The 21831-nt window shown below is 39.8% G+C and overlaps 2 protein-coding genes across 24 annotated transcripts in view; both read right to left on the bottom strand.

Moving 5' to 3' along the window:
• The window catches only part of rims1b (regulating synaptic membrane exocytosis 1b), a 100918-nt gene extending 94936 nt beyond the window's left edge, over window positions 1-5982 (bottom strand). For all 23 annotated transcript variants that reach the window (XM_084715737.1, XM_084715747.1, XM_084715744.1 and 20 more), the window contains exon 1: window positions 5813-5982. In XM_084715737.1, the coding sequence (XP_084571863.1) occupies window positions 5813-5979 (167 nt within the window). In that variant the 5' untranslated portion in view covers window positions 5980-5982. The remainder of the gene's footprint in view (window positions 1-5812) is intronic.
• A 9727-nt stretch (window positions 5983-15709) lies between these two features.
• On the bottom strand, window positions 15710-21831 carry krt97 (keratin 97). The gene is made up of 8 exons (XM_084715730.1): window positions 21377-21831; window positions 20294-20376; window positions 19879-20035; window positions 18812-18976; window positions 18564-18689; window positions 18249-18469; window positions 16878-16921; window positions 15710-16363 (listed from the first exon to the last, which is right to left on the bottom strand). Exons 1-8 carry the CDS (start codon window positions 21758-21760, stop codon window positions 16257-16259), a joined length of 1287 nt encoding a protein of 428 aa, XP_084571856.1. The 5' UTR covers window positions 21761-21831; the 3' UTR covers window positions 15710-16256.

The following is a 21831-nucleotide window of genomic DNA, read 5'->3' as shown; positions in this document are numbered from 1 at the left end:
AGACAAGGGAACGGGAAGTGCTACAATGCTAACTCATTTACAGTTTTTTTGGATTCAGTGTTGATACAAAAATATTGTTAAGTGCAGTTTCAGGGCTGTGAGGGCATGGATGTTTTTTACCAAAGTGATAGTGTATTTTTGCAAGATGGTGGTATACATCGGCTGCCAAAATAAAAACGTTTTATTGGACTTTATAAAGGGATTAAGAAATGGGGCAGTGTGTAATGTGTGTGCAGCATACAAATGACGTTGCTGGTCATAGCAGAGCAGAAACTTAAGTTTTAAGTTGTTAGTCTGGCAGTAAATGCACAGTAAAGTTTTCAGTGTGTCAGTAAATATTGCAGCTTCTCAAGACCAAGAAAACTCTTGTCTGTCATTTCCCAACTGCTGGAAAAGCAAAGGATGTTAGCCCTGAAGACCGCTGAGTGGAAAAGGCTAACGTAAAGTTAATGCTAACACTAGTGTTGTTTACAAGGTTACCCTTCCAGAAGTTATGAAATCCAGCTTTGAACTCCAGTGTCTTTTTTGGAGGAATGGTAAAAAAAAATCCATGAGGATAAATCTAACACAGAATGTTTGGAAATGAATGGGTTGAGTGTCAACCAATCAGACTTGTTCCTGACTTGTGCGTGCAACTCCGATCTCAAACATGTCACAATGGAATAACACAGACTGACCTTTATAAATAAAATTTGCCAATGATGCCTGTTGCTGCTGCTGCTGCTGATGGTGATGATAGCAACCCAACAGTAAGCATCACATGACCATGGTAATACAGTTATCATCACAGCCCTCATGCAGCTTCAAGGAAAAATAGCCAAATCCACCAGAAGCCAAGCTATCATTTCAAGTCCCACATCAAAACATAAGTCAAGCCGTTTCTCTTATAAATAAAAGCCTGCTCCTGACCTTGGTCACAAAGCTACAGTTGACCTCTTGGTGGACGGTAGCGGCCATATCAGACAGCAGACAGGAGGGGGGGGGGGGCTTCGCTGCCCTCTAGATGCACCCTGTAGCCTGCAGCCTTGGGGAGCCCTGGTAAAGAGATTAGCAGTGTGTGTATGTGTGTGTGGGACCCCTTACAGAAGCTCTTCCCATTCTTTCTGTCTCCCCCTTTTCTCTCTCTTTCCACTGCTCTAATCCTTAAAACCTCTAAATCCTCCCTCCTCTCCCTCCTTCTGTGCCCCTGGACCTGATTTCTTCTTCTGTCCATCTGGTGTCAAGCAACAAACTCCAGCCAATCGGCACCTTGCTTTGTGCCAAACATCAGAAAAGTGTTACTAAAAATAAAACTCAAAGTCGGATGTGAGTTCCAGTAAATTCAGTAGGTACTTCTACTAATAGTGTTTACTTGTATTCTGCAGTCTTACCATCAATACCAGTGGGTGCCTCCATTAACCACACCCACTACTACAACCTTAAGGCCCTGTGTTTTGCATCCACCCCTGTCTGAAGTGTCTACAACCTCTCTGCTGAGAACATCAATATCTTACACATTATTTCTATATTTACATTTTGGAAACCTCAAAAGCTCCTCTGTGTGGATGGGAACTTGTTGGTCTGCAGAGAAGAGATTTGCCACTGTGTTAGGAAGAGGATTTTTAATGCCACAGCGTCGATGAGACTGGTCACTGCTACGTTCAGCATTTCACTCACTCCCCACAGCACAACAGCCCCCCATCCACTAACATCCTCTGGATTAGGAAGTCAGTGGAGGTTTAGCAAGTCAATGGAGGGAGTCTCTGAAGTCTATGGTGTATTAGACGTGGACAAAGTGTTCGTTAGTGCTGTGAATCAGTGGAGGAAAGCTTGTGTGCTGACTTCTCACAGCCAGACCAGAGCAAATGATTAGCCCAGAACCAGGTATTCTGGCTCAGTCAGCAACAGATCAAGACACTTGAGTTTCTCTCATGCTGGAGGTTAAACTCATGACAGATAAAGTCCAGTATCAGTACAACCTTATCACTGCCAGCTGCTCAGATCTCATGCAATGCTGCAACCAGATAGGACAGGGCTAACCATGTCAATAGTCTTGACGTATATGGTACAGAATGTTCTTTGTGGATAAGGGAAAGCATCATTGGCTAATATATATGTCTTATGAAGATGAATTTGTTCCAAATTTCACAGATAAGGAGGTTACTTTTAATTACATTCCCTACAAGAGCAAAATTATCAGAATTACACAGAAATGAAGGGAGAATTTCATAGGTTCTTAAGACTGTTGAGTCTCATCTCAGTATTTCAGAACCTAAACAATCAAACAGCTTCTAACCACCAATCCAAAGCATCCATAATTTGACAACCTGAGAATGACATTCAGCAATCAACTATATTTCCAAAATCACTTAATGCACCTTTAAGACCATGTTTAAAGAATAAATAGAACATAAATGGATGAATTAGTTTTATTGCTGCAAAGTAAGCTACATATTTGTGATATTCAGACTGAAATGCCATTTCATTTCACTTAATTCTTTCATTTAAGTAGAAATAGCCATCACTGAACACTGAACCTATCTAATTTTCTGAGCAAACTGCTGTCATCAATGATTTAAAGGTCTGGAAACAAATTTAGCTTTGTAGACTATTATCACTTGAGTGACAGCAAACAGGCTGTAGACGATTGTAGAAATGTGCAGAGGGCATCTACTGTATATGACAACAATGTATATTCATTGGCTCTAATGAAGCATTTTAGTGTAGTTTTACTTATTATATGAAGCTGTTCATGTATAATTCAAGAGATTAAGTTGATCAATCAAGGACTTTACCGTCCATCAATGCCATCTTTGTTTTTCAGAAGACCATAATTCTCCACTAATCCTATTGATTTTTGGCATCAAAATAGTTCTCTGAACACACCTGTTGCAATCTAGTATACATGAGTATGCGTAATGGCATAAAGCATCATAAATACTTCCATGGGGCGCCCTGACAGCTTGACTGTTAGGGCATGCACCCCGTGTACTGAGGCTGAAAGTCCTCTGCAGTGGCCATGAGTTTGACTCCAGCCTGTGGCCCTTTGCTACATACCAACCCTCCACTCTCTCTCCCCGTTTCCTGTCAAATCTTCACCTGTCCTATCAGAATAAAGGCATAAAAGACCCGAATACTTTTAAAATAGTGTTCCAGTGGGACAACCCCCATTATAATCCTTTTGCTCATAAAAAAAATCAAATCAGATTTGTATAGATCAACAGAACTCATTTCTTCCCCAAAAAACAGAAAAATAAGTGTACAATAATCCATATCTACTCTACAGAGATAGTGGAACTGCAACAACCGCTATGTTCATTTTTTTTTTACACTTCAATGAATCAATGCCTCAGAAACATATACAAGGGTGCTCCCATAGCTCAGTTTGTCCCATTTCCTGTCATATCTTCAGCTGTCCCTATCCAATTAAAGGCAAAAGCCCAAAAAATAAACTTTAAAAAAAAAGAAACATATACGAGCAATACAAGAATCAGTAAAGATGTATTAATACCGGCAGACCTGCCTTCAAACTTGGAAGCTGCAAGTTTTGTTATATGGATGCCGATTTACTGTTTATTTCATAGGTTAACCTGCTGTACGTGACATGTTAAGCAGCTAATGTGCCTACTCCCACAGGCTCGGGCAATGTTGAATTAATGTAATATTGTGACAGTCAAGAGAAACTTTAAGCCTAATTTGAAGCAAATAAAATAACAAGAGTAGTAGTTTGGATACCGGTAACAGGTTTTTCACGTTGCTTTTTGTGGAAGTTTAACTGCGTTAGCTTTGTCGTTATACGGAAATCAGCTGGTTCTGGTTTTCAGTCGTCGATGCTCGTTGCCAGAGTGTTTGCATCTGTTTGTATTGCTGCTGTGTAAATTTTCCTAATAGTCTACCCTGAAGGTAACAGTACAGCTACATCTGAAAAAGAAATGGTCAAACTGCAAGAATTCATTTGTAATGTTGTGTAACTATGAGTAGCACCCAGCAGCTAGCTACCTCAGGCCTGCAGGCTGCTCACTGGGCAGTGAGGTGAGATCCACAAGACATGTCACACTTAGCATATTGTCACTGCACGAAGTTACTTCATTTATCATAAATGAAGTAATTTACAAAAACAGACAAAACTAATGGCTAATACGGCACACCATGTAACTGCTGGGGAAATTCCATCACCACAACAGCCCTACTTACAGTACATTATAAACCATTTACTACATGTTTTTATAGAGCTTATAAACGCTAAATAGGTGGGCTTACCATTCATCTTGCTAACTCTCCTAATATCTATTCAGCATCTTGCATAATAGTCTCACAAAATATAGTGCAGTGAATATTAAAAACTGCCTCACTGCTTTGCCATTATTTGCATATTTCTCTAAAATCCCATTCCTCCTGTGTCCATGGTGCGCTGGTCCCATCAATGATTAGCCAGATGATGAAGCCATTATTGACTGAACCTGAGCCTGTGCCTCATGGAACATTAAATACATCACTTCCTCTCAAGGGGCCCCGACGCAGCTCTCACCCAGCTTCCCTTCAGGCTGCAGTCAGGAAATGAAAACAGCTATTAGAATGGAAGCAAGCTAAAGAGTGCTATAGGATGCTGCTGCTGCTGCTGCTGCTGCTGCACGTCGCCTTGCTACTCCTATACAACAACATCGTTCATGATGAAGCCAGAAACACATGCTTCAGTGCAGGTGTGTGGATAGTGTCTGCTCTGGTGGTGGAGAATTGCCATTGCTTGTGATGGAAACCCCTGAGGCATCAATGTAACCAGCTGGAGCACACCCAGTCCTCTTTACAAAACACTGTCTCTCTAACATATCAGACAGTGAGTTTAAGGTGGCCTATAGCTACAGTGGCTCCTTACATTTTCCCATAATGCTCCTCCAGTGTCTTACAGCTCCTGCACAGCATATAGTACCATGGTTATTCTTATTACCACAGTTCAGATTATCAGTATTTGGCGATGGATTGTCATTTGGTCAACATACAAAGGGTTTTCATATGTGCTGCTGTCTCTTTTCTAATCTGTATCGTGTCCGGCTCGGGCCTGCTAAGACTCGCAACCACACCCCATCTTCTTCTCTCCGCCGAAGGGGAGCACAAACGATCGCGCACACCGCCTCACCAGCGTCCGTCTGTCGGCCTTATCAAACGGCTTGAGTCGCTCCAGGCCTGTGAGCTATAATGTCATTGTTGTTGCCATTATTGTCAAAGAAGCGATCGCGCACACACTCGTGCAAATTCACTCCGCGGCCGCACAAATCTACACTGATGTAAAGCCGCTCCAGCCTGCGTGCGTGCGTGCGTGCATGCGTGCGTAAAAGGGAATATCAGTGCTGGATGTGTAAAACTGAGGGATGGGGTGCAGTCCCCATTGATGAAACCGAGTGGGTGAAGGATGGATAATGCTATGATTCATCATCACCCCCCCCCCCCCATCCACTCCCCCACCATCCTTCCCTCCACCATCAGCACTGTCACACCTCATCCTCACGGCCCCCAATCTACACCTGTAAGACGTTTGACCCTGTTTCGGGTCATCTCCAATCACAGTGACTGTTTATTGTTCTCATTTATTGATTGATTCCAGCAGAGTCGAAGCCTCCCTCTGTATGACTGCTTACAGAAACACATTCTGAGCTCTTCCTGCTCTACTTTGTCTGTTTTTTTGGGGGAACACACCAGCCTCGCCACCTCTTCCAAGTGCAAAGAGGAGAAGATGGATACTGGGTGTGATGGGTGTGATGCTGACCACTACACTGGTTACACTGGCATTTCGTTCAAACTTCCACAGGATAAAAAAAAGAGAAAATGTGGCCCTTACTTTAGCATGGCTTGTTCTTTCTCCTCCTCCTCCTTCTGCCGAGCCATCACAGCCATGATGATCTTCCTCTCCTCCTCCGTCAGATGGCTGAGGTCCGGTAGATCCGGCATGGATGGCGGCACGGTGGGTGGGCGAGGGCCACCCTGGGGCCCCACCGAGGCGGACATCTTTTCCACCACCACCACCCCACCACCACCTCCACCTCCTCCTCCTCCTCCTCCTCCTCCTGCTCCTCCTCGGCGAGTCGTTTCGGCTGACAGGTTCCCCGGAGCGTTGCCGAGCCACACCTCACGACATGGTCCGCGGGCGGAGCGGCAGCAGCGGCAGCCGCGGCTCCGGAGAATAGTGCAAGCCGCTCATGGTTGCAGTTGCAGGCACCCTCGGTTGTGCTTTTGTTTGCGTCCTCCCCCTCGTCCTCCTCTCTGGGTGTTTCTCCCACCACCACCACCACACTCTCGTCGTCGTCTTCTTTCCCCCCCACCCCCCGCCGCCGAGCCCGCCTCTCCCCTCCACCACCGCCCGGGTTCACGGGGAGCCCATGTCCGCTCGTCTTCACGCCGGGAGTCGAGTCGAGCTGAGGGGGGGGATCACTGGTTGGTCTGTGCTGCTGCCTCCGCCGTCGTCGGACTGGAGCTGGATGTTACAGGGCGGTGCAGGCGGAGTCCGTGCTGCTGCTCCTCTCTCTCTCTTCCTCTCTCTCTCTCTCTCTCTCTCTCTCTCTCTCAGTCAATGGGAATGCAGCCCTCCTCCCTCCCTCCTTCTTCCTCTCCTCTTTTTGCGGAGGCGCGCTTACTCATGTGAGAATGGGGTCCTCACCATCATCACATGTGAGCACAGCCGTTACTGTGGCTACACACACACACACACACACACACACACACACACACACACACACACACACACACACACACACGCACACACACACCATAGGCTGGGATCAATTCTTAAACCCGATTAAATGATGGTTGTGTTGCACCAAACTTTTGAACTATCTTAAAATTAAGAAGGCTCAAATTCAAACCTGTCTTTAAACCTCAGTTTATTTTCTTTACTCAGTGTTTCTCAAAGGAGGAGAAATTAGAGCTTCTCTGTCAAGTCATAATGAGTAGGCTAACTAGGCTAACTAAGTTAAATTAAAATATAAAAAAATATCAGTCATTATCTACTTGCTTTCATGCAGATTGAAGGCTGGATTTTGTTTTTCAGTCCACAAAACACTGCTGGAGTTTCACAGGAAAACAGCATTGCAGAATCTCCCAAACTATGTAAGTGAATGGTGAACAGATTTCAAACCTGAAAAAACAACAGAATAAAAACATAAGATGCCTCCATACTGCTCATCTGGTGTAATCTAAGTCTCCTAAAGCCCCAACATGCCAACTTGACCAAAAAAGTTATTTACACCACGTTTTTAGCCTGAATCCTCATTGTAGATCCTTAGCTTGAAGCCATGTTCACATGCACCTGCACACTGTCTGAACTGTGTGTGTGGTGTGACAGTGTGCAAATGGCACGTCAGGGCTTTAGGAGACTTACACCAGATGAGCAGAATGGAGGCAGTTTATGTTGTGGTTTGTGTGTGTGTGTGTGTGTGTGTGTGTGTGTGTGTGTGTTTAGCAAACAATTTCTTTAAATGTACTTTCAGCTAGCAAGCAAACAATCTAACATTTTAACTGTGTGAATTACACCGTTCATTACAAATATTATTTTTGTTGATTTAAAAGATAATTTTCCAAGTCAATAAAGATGCAGTTTGTCAGAAAACATAAAGATACATAATTACAAAAGTGGTGTCCTGACTTTCTCGCTCCAAAAGCTAACGTTAGCTGCTGAAGCTAAGATGAATCTGTTTTTTTTTATGCTGGGGTCTTACTTGTTCTTTTGCTTCCAGGCTGATAAAAGAACCAGGCATCAATATAAAACACTTAAGGTAAGGTAACATTGCAAGACACAGCAATGTTGATGACATATATTGATGTAGATGTAGTACACACACACACACACACACACACACACACACACACACACACACACACACACACACACACACACACACATAAAGAACGACAACATCTTTTAAATCATGTGTAATTCATGACATAATTTAAAAGTGATCAAAAAATAATTTGTCACTCCTCAAATTCATACTTCAGTCATATTTGAAATCTTATGCTCATCATGCAGGATTTTTGTTCACCATTGAGTAGGTGAAAGGATGGTTCCTCAGTATGTGACATCAACTGTCAAACATGGAGGAGGAAGCATGATGGTCTGGGGCAGTTTTGCTGGATCCAGCGTCAGTGACTTGTACAGAGTAAGAGGCACCCTGAACCAAAACGGCTACCATAGCATTCTGCAGCGCCATGCCGTAACCTCTGGTATGCACCTAGTTGGTCAGGGGTTCATCCTACAGCAAGATAAGGACCGAAAACATAAGTTCAAGCTATGCCAGAACTACCTTAGGAAAAAAGAAGAAGATGGTAAGCTTGAAAATATGAAGTGGCCAACACAGTCTCCAGACTTAAACCCCATCGAGCTGGTTTGGGATGAACTGGACAGAAAAGCAAAGCATCCTACAAGTGCCACACATTAATGGGAACTTCTGCAACAGTTCTTGGGAAGAACTTTCTGAAGAAAATTTGATTTCCACTGTAGAAAGAATACCACAAGTGTGTTCAGCTGTTATATCTGTCAAAGGTATCTACTTTGATGAATCAAAAGTTTAGAATACATTTTGGTTTATAAATTGATTCCATTATTATTATTTTTTTTACTTCAGTTGTTTATTTCTTCTATGCTTTCATTTCAGAGTACAATGAGACACTAAACTGCATAATTTTCAATAAAAAAAATTGAAAAAAACTTTTAACCGGTAGTGTATGATGCAGCAAATATAAAGTATGGAGTTACAGCTGCATGTAAGAATGGCTATGAGTGTCCCAAATGTGTTCTCAAATGAGATTTTAAATTCATGTGAACTTCAGTTTCACTTGAAACAAAAGGACACAGCAGAGGCCAGACAACAGTTGACTCAACTGAATTTTAAAGACATCTTGCAAAAGAAGGGGCCCGGGCATAAGCTAATGCTATTTGGGGGTTCCTGCCATGGGAAATTTTGGGAATCCTTGGTATAAAACATCTATTTAATGATTTGTCTGTGTTATCGCCTGAATGAAACTCACCTCTCTGGTCAAATGATTTAATTTATTTGGTTCTCTGTCCATCCTTGTCTAATCAATACCATACTATGGTTTCATATTAAAAAATATATCTTAATATTACACTATATACCTTAATTAAACATTAAGGCTAATGTTGGACCTTTAATATTTGTGTAGATACACTTGCACAAATAAAATACATTATAAACCACATTTAGTTTATGCTGCAGTGACATACTCAGGATGAAGTTGTCCGTCCTGTAGGTTTTAACAGTTGGTCCATTTCAGCACCATGGACAGCAGCTGGTCTGGACTGCACTGTGTCCTCACAGGTTTTTCGTACAGTTCTTTCCTCTTTTTTCTCTGCCATTATGACATCTATCTGCCTCATGGCTTTGTGGGTTTTGTACGCATCCAATCAGAAAAAATTGGTAATCAGGTAATCCTCCTCTATTTGGAACAATCTGGTGCAATTATAGCATAAACTAAAAAATGAAAATTCAGTCATTCTCTGTTCTCTCTCATGCAGATTGAAGATTGGATTTTGTTTTTCAGTGCACAAAACACTGCTGGAGTTTCACAGGAAAACATCACCGTAAAATCTCCCAAACAGTGTAAGTGAATGGTGACCAGTTTTTAAGCATAAAACAATTAGGAAAAAAAAAGACTGAAAATGCCTCCATACTGCTCATCTGGTGTAATCCAAGTCTCCAGGTCTCCTAAAACCCTGACATGCTGTTTATGCAATTTTCCTGTAAAACTCCAGCAGTGTTTTGTGAACTAAAAATCTAACCCCAACCTTCAATCAGCATGTGAGTAGATAAAAATGGAAGTTTAAGTTGAGTTGAGTTTATTTTTATTCAGGCTCACAGTAAACAACTGCAGAATATACATTTAAAATAGAAAAGTCTATCTGATGCATGTCGTAAAAAACATATAAAAGCTATATATACTGTATATCGACATGAAGACACCAACATATTCATGCTCATACACATATTTACAAATACAGCCACACACTTACATACAATCTAGAGCTATATAATATCCGTTTTTTTTTTTTCCAGAACATGATGCAGACTGTTTTTATTTTCTTTAATTTTTAAAAGTTATAGGCAGCTTTTTATGTATATTTGATCCTTTCTCTTAATTCAAGTTCTCATATTTGGGGTGGTTTGTTATAGTTATTGATTATCATTAAAAATTACCAGTGAAGGTTTACTGTTTCAATGTCCTGATGTCATTTTGTATTTTATTTATATAAAGAATATTGGCTGATGCACTGATATAACATTTTTTAAAATCCCTAATATCATTATTGCCCCCAGAAGTCCAGTATCAGTGCGTTTCAAACAAGCCAAACAAACTCAGGGCAAGACAGCTGTCCATCTTTTGTACCTTTCAGTGCTGTCCAACAAGTTTTGCAGGTTTTTAGCACAAGTTTTACATATTTGTATTATATGTTTTATGAATATTGATAAGCTTATTAGTCTGTGTGTATGCTCTGTGTTGAATCTGCAGCCTGCAAGACAAAATCTCTCTTAGACACAATAGAAATAAAGTTGAACAATGTGAAAATTTGTGCCATAATTAAAAATGGAATCTATTATATAATTTCTATATTATCTTTTAATTACTTATTTAGACATTTTTGATGTTTGACATCTCTTCTTTGTATTAATTTTAAAAATTATTAAACAGTTTTAAGATAACCAACAACACATGATAAGCACATCTGACATAGGGTTTCTTACACAACTCCTCCACAGGAAAGAACCCTTTGAAAATGCATTTTATTTGAAAAACATGGAGCTCAAATTTCTGTGGCTGCATCCAGGTTTTTAGTATCAGGTGCAACATTTTCGAATGCTGAATCTGCTTGAATGTTTGATTTTGAAGCAAACATTGAAATAATCATTGGGCCATTGGAGTACAAAAAATGCAATCTCATGTTCAGATTTGATTACCATTTTTTGTAGTCCAATGGATTAGGTTACTTACTACAAAAATTACCATGTAATTTGTGCCTAGTATCTGATTACATTTCAAAGTAATCTCACCGAACTCTGTTATATTATAAGATAAGATGGAATATATATATATAAGATGGAATTATTAAAAGGAAATTGCACTTTGAAAAAACAGAATATGTCCATTCACAGAGAAACTTAAGTAAACTGTCTTTAGATGTCAGCTAATCTCAGAGAGGTTGAAGCTCCCTGCTCCATCAAACAGCTCCTGTCCAATAACAGCCTCAGTCACCACAGGCCGACCCCCTTTCTCCCTCCTCCCGGCTCGTTTTGCATTCACATCCAGACTCTGAGGCTTCACCTGGCACCGGTTCCTCCCCGGCGATGACGTAATGCCGGCGAGTGGCCGAGTCCATCCAGCAGATGGCATTAACCCCGGCCGCTGCTGCCACCCAGCCTCCTCCGTCAAATGACGTCACCGAGGAGGTGACTGTACCGCGGTGACGTCAACTTCCCGTGGTGCAGAATTTTGTCATCATTTAGGTCGTGACTAGGGACCACCGGGCCTGAGTGACACGGTCGTGCTACAGCAGAGCAGAGCTGTGCTGCAGTCCTTAGACTATAAATAAACCCTGAGTGCTGTCTTACAGGAGGAAAGAGAGTGGTACTGTGAGAATAAAGACTGTTCTCTTTACCTTAAGGATGTGTGCAATCAGCTTTTGTAATGCTCACTATAGTAAACTCAACACATGCAGTAACAGGATTCACACACAACTGTGAAGCATTAAACTCCATAGGTCTGGCCTATTCAATTACTTCTTTAAATGGGCCAGACTTGAAGAAAGTGAAGTGCCAAGGGGCTTTTCCAATGTCTGATCTGTAAAGTTGGGAGAAATGTTTTTTTTATTCGCTCTCCACTTTAGCTTCCAGAATTGGAAAAGAAACATCATGTACAAAAAATTACAGGAAAAAACAATAAACCTGGATTGTAAGTTGTTTTAATAAAGACAATGTTGCATTTTACATCATTTTCATTCACTTTAACTCTCCTAAATTCCCTTTGCTTAAACAGCCCGAGTTTAAACTTTTTAAACTTTTAAATAAGTGTCTTTGTGCTGAACGACAGGCACAACCAATAAATGGGCGAATTAGCATCTCCCTCATGTGAAGAAAATATTTATTTATACCTTTTTCTATATTTATAAATTATGAAAGGGCTGGCTTGAGGTTGCTGAGGGGCCAGATTTGGCCCACAGGCCACCAACTGAATAAGCCTGCTAAATGTCAGTGCATGAGAGGTATTATGAAATTCAGGTTTTCGCTGGTTTTAACGCGGCTGACGTAGTGGAAACAAGTTTTTTCAAACTTTTTCCACATCCATGTGTTGTATGAGGGGCTGACAGGAAATTAAAAACGGTCCTGCATAATTTGAGTCAGACCTGCAGCCCATAAAAACAATTACATCTTATAGCTAAATAGCCCAATGGTGAAACAGACACTTTACATTATTTACACAATTCACAGAAACACATTGCTAACAACTGTGAGGCCTGAGGACCAAGTGCTGAAGTGGGTCAGTTCACCACAGACCTTTAAAAAGGTGTTTGTTTGCTGTCCTGACAGTGGAGGCGCCCTGAGAGTAGAGTCTGCTGACTTTTAACATATCATTACATCATTGTCACTGCTTTTTGTCATTACGTGTATGTCCATTATGTCTATTTTGTTTATGCATTTTTATGGTTAACCTTTCCAACAAATAAAGAAGTCACATAACATTGTCTTTGTAGTGGCAATTCTGCTTTGGTTAAAGAAGAAGATATACATATGTTAGGTTGTTGCTAACAAAGTACATTCCAAGAGATAAAACTGCAGATTATTTACAGATTATCATATATTATTGATTATATACAGGCTACTATTACGTTATTTTCAAGTTATGCTGTCCTTAATAATTATGAGTTAACTACAACAAAAATAGCTGCAGATATATATAAACTATATAGAAAGGAAAACATATAGTAAATTATTTAATTAAACATTATTAAATGTGATTTTAATTAGTTAAAGTACTGATGTAAAAATAAATATTTTGGATATATATGTATGTACGTGTGCTTGTTATATGTATAAAGCTCCTGTGTGAGCTACAGTTTCAGGTCCATTGAAGAAGGCAGGTAAGCAGCCAGGCCAGGTGATGCAAGTCGATGCAAGGCAATCGCTGCGGTCGCAGCTTGTCCAGTCTGCACCAAACTTCACATGTTTGATAACAGTCCCGCCCTGAATGACATGACAATATTCTGCAATTGTCATAGCGCCACCTACTGGCAACAGGAAATGACATGTGTTAGACTTTGACATGCTTCTCCAAGCAGGTTGACCATATCCAACTCAAATCAGGTCAAATAGGCCTTAAGACCATGGTCTATTATGAAGATCTTGACCTATGGTCAAATGGCGTTGCCATGACGGCACGGTGAAGGTTGATGTTTTGCCAAAACACAGGCAGTCGCATTAACTTCTGTTTACTTTGTCGAATCTGCCTGAAACTTAACATGTTCAATAGAAGTCCAGGTCTGAACATATGATCTGAGTTTTGTTGATGGCCTGGCCAAATGGCTTGGTCACACTTCTTTTTCCAGGGCAGCCCCCGTGGCACATTTCACCACCATGAACAAAAATTAATGCGCACATGTATCCTGACCAGACACATAAAAAAGTCTCTTGGACCCATGGGCTAAACGCAACAGAAAGTCAGCCATTTTTAATTTTGTAGTCAGTTTTTGCATTTTACACGTGTTGCATTTTAATAAACTCCTGCAGAAATAACCTGATTGACTTCAAAATCAATTTGTTCGATCTAGACTACTTTGTGATCAAAAGTTATTAAAAGATTTGGTCAGCACTGAACGGGGTGTCCATGGCCTCAAGTACTGACACCTCGCCATGAAACAAGAAACTGCTATAACTTTGGTGTAAAAGGTCCAGTCTGCACTAAACTTCTCATGTTTATAAGAGTCCCACACTGAACACATCTACATGACAATCAGGAAATAATCATAGCACCACCTAGTGGAGACAGGCAGTGACATTGAATTCCTTCCTGTGGAGTGAAGTGTGTAAAAATTCAGCACCTCTAGACTGGTTGGCATTTGACGACATGGTCGCGGGTGCAGCAGACCCCAACGGGTGCAGGGTGCGAGGGCCTGTACAATTCTGCTTGCAGCTTTAATCTTTTTTTGAATTTTCATTGAAAAAAAATCTGATCGACACAATAACTCACACTTCCTGTGCCTCCTTGTTTCCTGCCTTCTGATGACTTCTAAAGAACATAATAAATATTCACTTTTCTGCAAATGCATACTTGTAGATGACCTATAACTGACACTTATTAGATGGAAAACACACTGGAGCCACAACATTTAGCTTTACTTTGTCAAATTTCAAATTTGCTTACTATAGCGCAAAAAACATTTCCAAATATTTTTAAGGGTATGTTAGGCAGCTCTTGGAAAAAATGTGCCCTCTTTATTATTACAACTTTTCATTAACTTTCCATAGGTCTATGTACGCTGCACAGTTGCAGAAAAGGAAAAGAGCAGAGTGATTTGTTCCAAAGTGTAGTGGATGTCTTCGATACCCATGACATACTGACATCTAGTGGACAGATGGAAACACTGCATGTTAAAGCAATGCTGTTACTTTTGTTGCCACCAATGACAATTATTATCATTATTATTATACAGCAATGGTACATAATAATAATGGATAATGGTACATAATATTATTATAATAATAACTTGGATGAACTTTAAGTTTAACTTTTTTAAAAGCAAGAATCCTTGAATCCTCTTGACTTGACCGCATGTTTTAAAGTGAGCAGTGGTGTGTCTCATTAATAACTATCCATTTGAAAGAGGACAAGTTATTATTTCTTTTTAGACAAATTACAGTCTTCTCAACTGAGATAATGAATGGCACTTATCTGATATATATAACATGTAAACCAGCCATTCTTTTGAAGTGGGACATTGGTAAACTTTCTTAAATTTTCTTTTTTGACAAATTCATTAAATAATATGTTACATCTAAACCATGTCAATTTTGTAGCCCTCTTAAATAAAAGCTAAATAAGAATGATGGTTTTAAAAATGGGTATTTTTATTAGCATTAAAAGAACCCTGAGCAATTTTAAAAAATAAAATGGCTGCTCACTAAGAAATGGAAAATGGAAAAATGTAACATTTTGTCAACTGCATAAGACATCAAAGTCATCATATTTTCCATCTAGAGTCTACTTTTAATAAAAATTATAATCAATAGGAATCTGACCCGTTATGAGATTTAATAGCCAGGAGTACAATCTTTTAAAATATATTTTTTCAGCATAATTGAAGAGTAAAAATTAAAACCCCCTCAAAATGCAGTTTTGCCCTAATTCTCAAGAATGAGTTTGATTTTACTTTCAGAAAAATGACCCATTGCAGCAAAGCAAATGAATCACTGAAGAGTGTTTCAGAAGGAATTACACAGAAACATCCTCTTGATCAAATTAACTCTCTCAGTGTGAGTCTCTGAGCATGCAGGTGTGCAGAAAAAGCAAACAACACTGCAGCAGGAACCGCCTCATATGCTTATTAGCTTTATATTATCTTTTACAAAAGACTATATGACACTTTAGCAGAGAAAAAGTGTGATTGAATACAACAGCCTCTATAGTTTCCTACCTTACAGCGTTCATATTTTTGTGCAAAGAGAGACGAACCAAGTGGGAGACAGATGTTTATTTTCTTCAGATAATTAAAAAACATCAAAGATGAAAAAAAAAAAATCACAGCAGGACACAAGATGATCTGTGGAAAGTTCAGCAGAAAACAAACACAGCCAGTCACCTTGACAATGGGTGATTTTTTTTAAATGGTGATTGTAACAGTATAACAAGATTTCTTATGGAAAAACTTTTCTATGAGCTTTGTGTCTGTGACCTATGAACTCTTTCACACTGACACTGACAATGACCAAAGAAAACGTTTGGAAACACAAATTAGAAACACACTGTATTACTCCATGTATCCACTCAATCCAACAGGGAGCACAAGGCCTCAAATCATCCTCCTGCTGCCACCTAATGGGAAAATTTGGTATTTCAGGAGGCAGGTTAAAAGACAGTTGCTGCAAAGAGTTTTCAGTTGGTTTTAAAAAAAAATGGGGTGAGTAGAACATCGGTGTCAGAAACAGAATAAATAGAGGGGTGGCTCTTAAAACTCATTTCATTCTCTCTCTCTTTTTTTTTTCTTCTGTTAGAATCCAGTGCGTCTAGCTCTGGATCACCTCTGTGTCCACATCCTCTGTGCGGCTCACCACTTGTCCATCAACAAGCTCCTCAATCACCACCTTCCTCCTCTGGGTGACGACTGGTTTAGCTGCAGATGAAATCAAAACAATATGTAAGCTGTCGTATATATGTTATTTGCACCAGCAAAGAAATTTTTAAAAATACAGCGGTGATTAGGGCTGGGCCATATGGCTTAAAAATAATATGTCAATATTTTGAGCGTATGCCACAGTATACAATATGTAACTCAATATAGACATTTTCTCTAAAATAGTGTACCGTAAATTCTCTAATAATGTAAACATATATTGATATGTTAGAATATGATGGATTGCTGAGTATTCAAAATATTGACACTATGAGATTTTTGATGATCAAAAAAAAAAAAAAAAAAAATATATATATATATATATATACATATGTATATATATATATATACATATGTATATATATATATATACATATGTATATATATATATATATACATACATATATATCTCATATATATATATATATATATATATATATATATATATATCTCATATAACAGGATCAATATAATATCAATATATTGCCCAGCCCTATCAGTGATGTGAACTTACGTTTCGCTTTTTCTACTACAGTGGTTGTGACAACAGTGGCTTTCCTAGAAGACAGACAGAGGATATTTTTAAGCATTCGAGAAAGAGATAATAAAGATGTTAAAAGAACAGTTCAGCATTTTGGGAAACAGGTTCATTCATTTTCCTGCCAAGAATTAGATGAGAAGATCAATACCATTTTCATATCTGTATGCTAAACAACAAGTTACACCCAGCTGCTGGTTAGTTTGTGACAACACCAAAAGCTAACAAAAGCTCACTAATTAACATGTTATATCTTGTTTGTTTAAAATGTGTTAATTAGTCAGTTTTCAAAAATTGTTAACAGCACGTTAAGATTTTTTATTACCCTGACAGCCCTGTCAAGTTTTGCATTTCTTTCTATACATTTCATATTTCACCGTCCAACCAATGCGTGCTGTGATGCAGTTTTAGCCTCAGAATTTTGGCATTAACATAATATCATGTACACAACCGTTAAGTAACCTTACATATTTAAGACCGATTTAAGGGACTTCAGCTTTAGCTTACACAGGCTATCTACCGAAATGAAATCTTCTAGTGAGCCATCATTTTAGCTGACAAATCCATGGTCATCGGCTAGAGACAAGAGGCCTGCTCTTGTTATCTCTCTGTGGAAAAAATACTGCCAAGTTTAATGCTAAATGGAAAACTGAAAGTTTGACAGGAACAGAAACAGTAACTGAGGAGAGCAAGGCTTAGCAAATGATTCATTGTTTTCTATCTTGTGTTAATGACCTAAGAACAGATTTTTAAAAGGTTTTACCAGGATAATTTTTAATAATTCCTTGATTTTTTTCTTAAATCTGTGAAACAAGTTTAGGAAAAAGTTCTGCCAGCCACCAGGAAGCGATCGTGGTGTTTTTCCTTCAGTTTTATGTTGTTGTCTGATGTTGTCCATTTCTCTATATGTAGTCTATAGTCCAGACTCATATAATACATGTAGCGACATTTTTTTCTAAGAATAAATTAGAATCTGTGCCAAAAACCGACAGCCAAAATAAAAACATGCCAGTGATGTTATATAACTTGCCAACTTTTCAGAACATAAGGTAGTGGTGCACTTCAGCGTCTTGTGGCTGAAATGAGTCTTACAACAAACAAACAAAATGACCCTGACAAAACTTTTTTTTTTTTACCTGTTTTCACAGATGAAAAAAAAAATAAAGGAACTTGGAAAGATTATCCCAGAAAAACCTTGTTTTCATGTGTTCTGAAGTCATTAACACAGAAAAGAAAACAATTTGGCTCAGAGTTAGAAAATGGATCACCAGAACTGTCTTGTCCTGGGGGCTTTCATAGAATAGGAATAAAGGATAGTTTTACATCAGGAATCATAAAGTCCCTTACTTTCCCTCTTCTCCATCCAGCAGTCTTCTGTACTCAGAGATCTCCATCTCCAGCCTGGTCTTGATGTCGAGCAGCAGCTGGTATTCTGTGGCCTGTCTCTCGATGTCCGCCCTCACCTGGCTGAGCTCACTCTCCAGGCTGTTGACCATGGCCTGGAGCTGACTCAGCTGCACACTGTAGCGGGACTCTGTCTCTCCCAGCTGGCCCTCCAGGGCAGCTTTCTGCACAGGAGAAAAAAAAAGACACACAGAAGGAGATATGAGAATGTCTTCTCCTAGAGTGGACTTGAACCTGAGTATATGGGATGTGAATTACCAGGCTGAGCTGGGACTGCAACTCAATCTGAAGCGCCTGCAGGGTCCTCTTGAGCTCATTGATCTCGCTTTTGGAGGTCTGCAGGGTCTCCGTGCTGGTTGCCACCTGCTTGTTCAGCTCATCAAACTGGAAGACATGAAATTGGACAAAAGGTTATTCAGGCTATTTGCTGATAGTGATATATGATGAGATAGATGAGATGAACATGACTTTGTTCATTCTTACATGCACTGTCATGTTTCCCTCACCTTGCCCTTGTACCAGTTCTCCATGTCGCGGCGGTTCTTCTCAGCAATGCCCTCATACTGACTTCTGATCTCTGCCATCATTGCAGCCAGGTCAACTTGAGGCTTGGCATCCACCTCTACGTTCACAGAGCTTGAGGAAACATGGCTACGCAAAGCTGCAAGCTCCTGTGATGAGTCAAAGGTCAGGTGAGGTCAAAGAGAAAACTCATATGAAAAGCAAAAGTAGAAGTACGATCACAAGACAACGACGAATGGACTACAGTTAAAGCAAGACTATGCAACTTCTAAAAGACAAAATAACACATCCTCTCTGCCAAAAAAGAATAATTGAATTGATAAGCAATAAAACATGTTTGTTCAATATGGCGGTCTCCATGGAAGAGGAAACACAACTATTTTTGTTTTCAGGTGATTATACACTAATGAAAACATTCTTCTGATAGTTTTTATTTGAGAATTTACCATTTCCTGTAGTTGCCCCTTATGACTACAGGGGCCACTGTTTAGCAAAAGTTACACTGACTCACTGTAATAAACATATTAATGCGAATGAACTCATATTTTAAGTATTTGTGTTACCTTTCATGTTGCTGATCATTTAGAAGAGCTCTTTCAGCGTCCCAGTAGGTACTCAGACAATAAATCAATCAACTGAATATCAACTGAGCTCTTTTGTTATCAGATGATCAATTGTGAGTGTTCTTTGGCAGCGGCCACCTGGGGCTGATAGGAACACCTACTTTGATGTACATAACTTGAAGGCACAGCAGACAATCCAAACAAGTTTTTTCATTGCCTGTTGTTTATACAAGCAAAAGATCATTCTCAGGAGGCATTTGGCAGACACCTGACTAATTATCTCTTAAAGGCTATTTTATATTGTTTTCACAGTCTGTTCTCAGGAGCTGCAGCTATACACTTTAGACTTTTTATAGACTTTTTATTGATACTAGGAATGCATGCAGGTTGTATAAAGAAACCATCTATCCACAGAACAAGAAGTTTACCAGTGCAGATATTAAGAAGGACTGGGCACCTGAGCTCTTTCTTAATAGCACAACTCTCACCTCTGCATGGTTCTTTCTCAGGTAGACCAGCTCCTCCTTCAGGCCCTCCACCTGCATCTCCAGGTCAGATCGGGTGGTGGTCAGGTCATCCAGAACCTTACGCAGTCCGGCGATGTCTCCCTCCACCGACATGCGCACTGCCATCTCATTCTCAAACCTGTCCGGGAAAAAAAAAGGACAGAAGTTCATGTTGCTGCAGCCATTCCAATGGTGTTACCACCAACAAAAAATATAATATGAACCTCCACCAAAACCGGTTCCACCAGTTTAACCTCTCTGTTGACCGTTACACCCCTGTGACAATGTGTGCACATAGACTGGAATTACTGAAGGAACATGCGATGTAAAAGTTAGTCTGTCGGTTCCAGACTTTACAAAACATGGTTCGAACATCTGACGTAACCTCTCCACTCACTTGATTCTGAAGTCTTCTGCTGCGAGTCTGGCGTTGTCAATCTGCAACATCAGCCTGGCATTGTCCTCTGTGGCAACACTGATCTAAAAACAAGAATAAAAAAATCATTGTCAGTGGGTTCTCCTCGTATAATACAACCACAAAGGAGTGTTAGTGATTCGGTATGTAGAACGTGGCCTGGCAGGGTTTTGTTGATCAGGAGATTAGTTTGTTTTCTTTACATCTGACTTTCATTCCAGTGTAATTGCTTTAAATCTGGGTGGCATCAGACAATTATGACATGTGCTCATCCAGTGTTAAAAACATCACTTGGCAGTGACCAAAAAAAAAAAAAAAAAAAAAAAAAAGAATACAAAGCTTTAGTTGTACTCAGACTTTAAATCACACATGCACACACTGTTTGTCTTCTGGGTTAAACATTTTGTGCATTTTCCTCCACCAGTCATTAAAATTAATAAGGTACAGCCTTTTTTTTTCTATTTTTCTCTCATTTTTTTCTCATAAATAACTCCGCCAGACTTAACAATGTCAAAGGAGGCACAATCACTGCCAGACTATTGATTAGTTTTTGATTAATACATTTTTACATTTAAATTCTTAATGGTAATAAATAGATTCATTATTAAGAATTAACATCTGAGTTATGTTGCAGACTAGAATTTAAAGAGTCAGCATACATTATGTTAATGAGGACTTGTTATGGGGGGGTACATAACAAGGAATAAAATTCATTATTCATCTTTTTTTGGTTGTATTAGTTCATAGTTTAAAGGCATGTTTAAATAATTATTTGTATCGTGAATTAATTATAATATGTATAATAATATATAATATAATATATTCAATTTCGTATAATAAGTTATTATTATTATTAGAGATAAGTTTAACGGGGGAATCAATTGAGGCTATTGGCTAGAGATGATATGAAGAATTTAAAGGGAAAAGAACTTTAACATTAACATTATTTTTAGATTTTTAGTTTATTATTACGTTTTTTGTTTTTTTTTAATTATTTTACACAAGTAAAACAAGGGTTATATAACTGAAGGTGTCATGTTTCTGTGGAGGGAGGGGAAAGCGTACCTTTTTACGCAGGTCGTCGATGATTGCCAGGTACTTGCTGTAGTCCCTGGCGGCGGGGGTCTGCTTCTCGTACCATTCGCGGATCTGCAGCTCCAGCTTGGCATTGGCGGCCTCCAGAGAGCGCACCTTCTCCAGGTAGGCGGCCAGGCGGTCGTTGAGGTTCTGCATGGTCATTTTCTCGTTGCCTGAAACAGACAAACTGTCGCCGCCGCCGCCGCCGCCGTACGCCGCTGCTAAGTCAAAGCCGGCGCCGATGCCATTGGAGGCGTAGGAAATCTTGACGTTTCTGCCACCTGCGCCGCCATAGACGCTGGTCCCCCGCCTGGAGCTGGAGTATGTGGGCATAGAGGACAGGGACAGGCTGGACATCCCGAACTTGCTCATGCTGACTTCTGTTCTGCCGACTTCTACTTGTCAAACACCGGGAGTGATGCGGAGGAGATGCTGCCGGGTCT

Source organism: Lutjanus erythropterus, chromosome 3 (genome assembly GCF_056507025.1).
Source record: "Lutjanus erythropterus isolate fLutEry1 chromosome 3, fLutEry1.hap2, whole genome shotgun sequence".
NCBI lineage: Eukaryota > Metazoa > Chordata > Actinopteri > Lutjaniformes > Lutjanidae > Lutjanus > Lutjanus erythropterus.
This window is presented reverse-complemented; position numbering and strand designations above follow the sequence as displayed.

Bases quoted from the DNA above. Each gene is read 5' to 3' on its own strand.
- krt97 (XM_084715730.1), bottom strand. From the start codon at position 21,760: ATGAGCAAGTTCGGGATGTCCAGCCTGTCCCTGTCCTCTATGCCCACA. The intron at 20,036-20,293 runs GTGAGTGGAGAG...TTTCCCGGACAG, and splicing joins GCAGAAGACTTCAGAATCAA to GTTTGAGAATGAGATGGCAG. The intron at 16,364-16,877 runs GTAAGTTCACAT...TTTCATCTGCAG, and splicing joins TGTAGTAGAAAAAGCGAAAC to CTAAACCAGTCGTCACCCAG.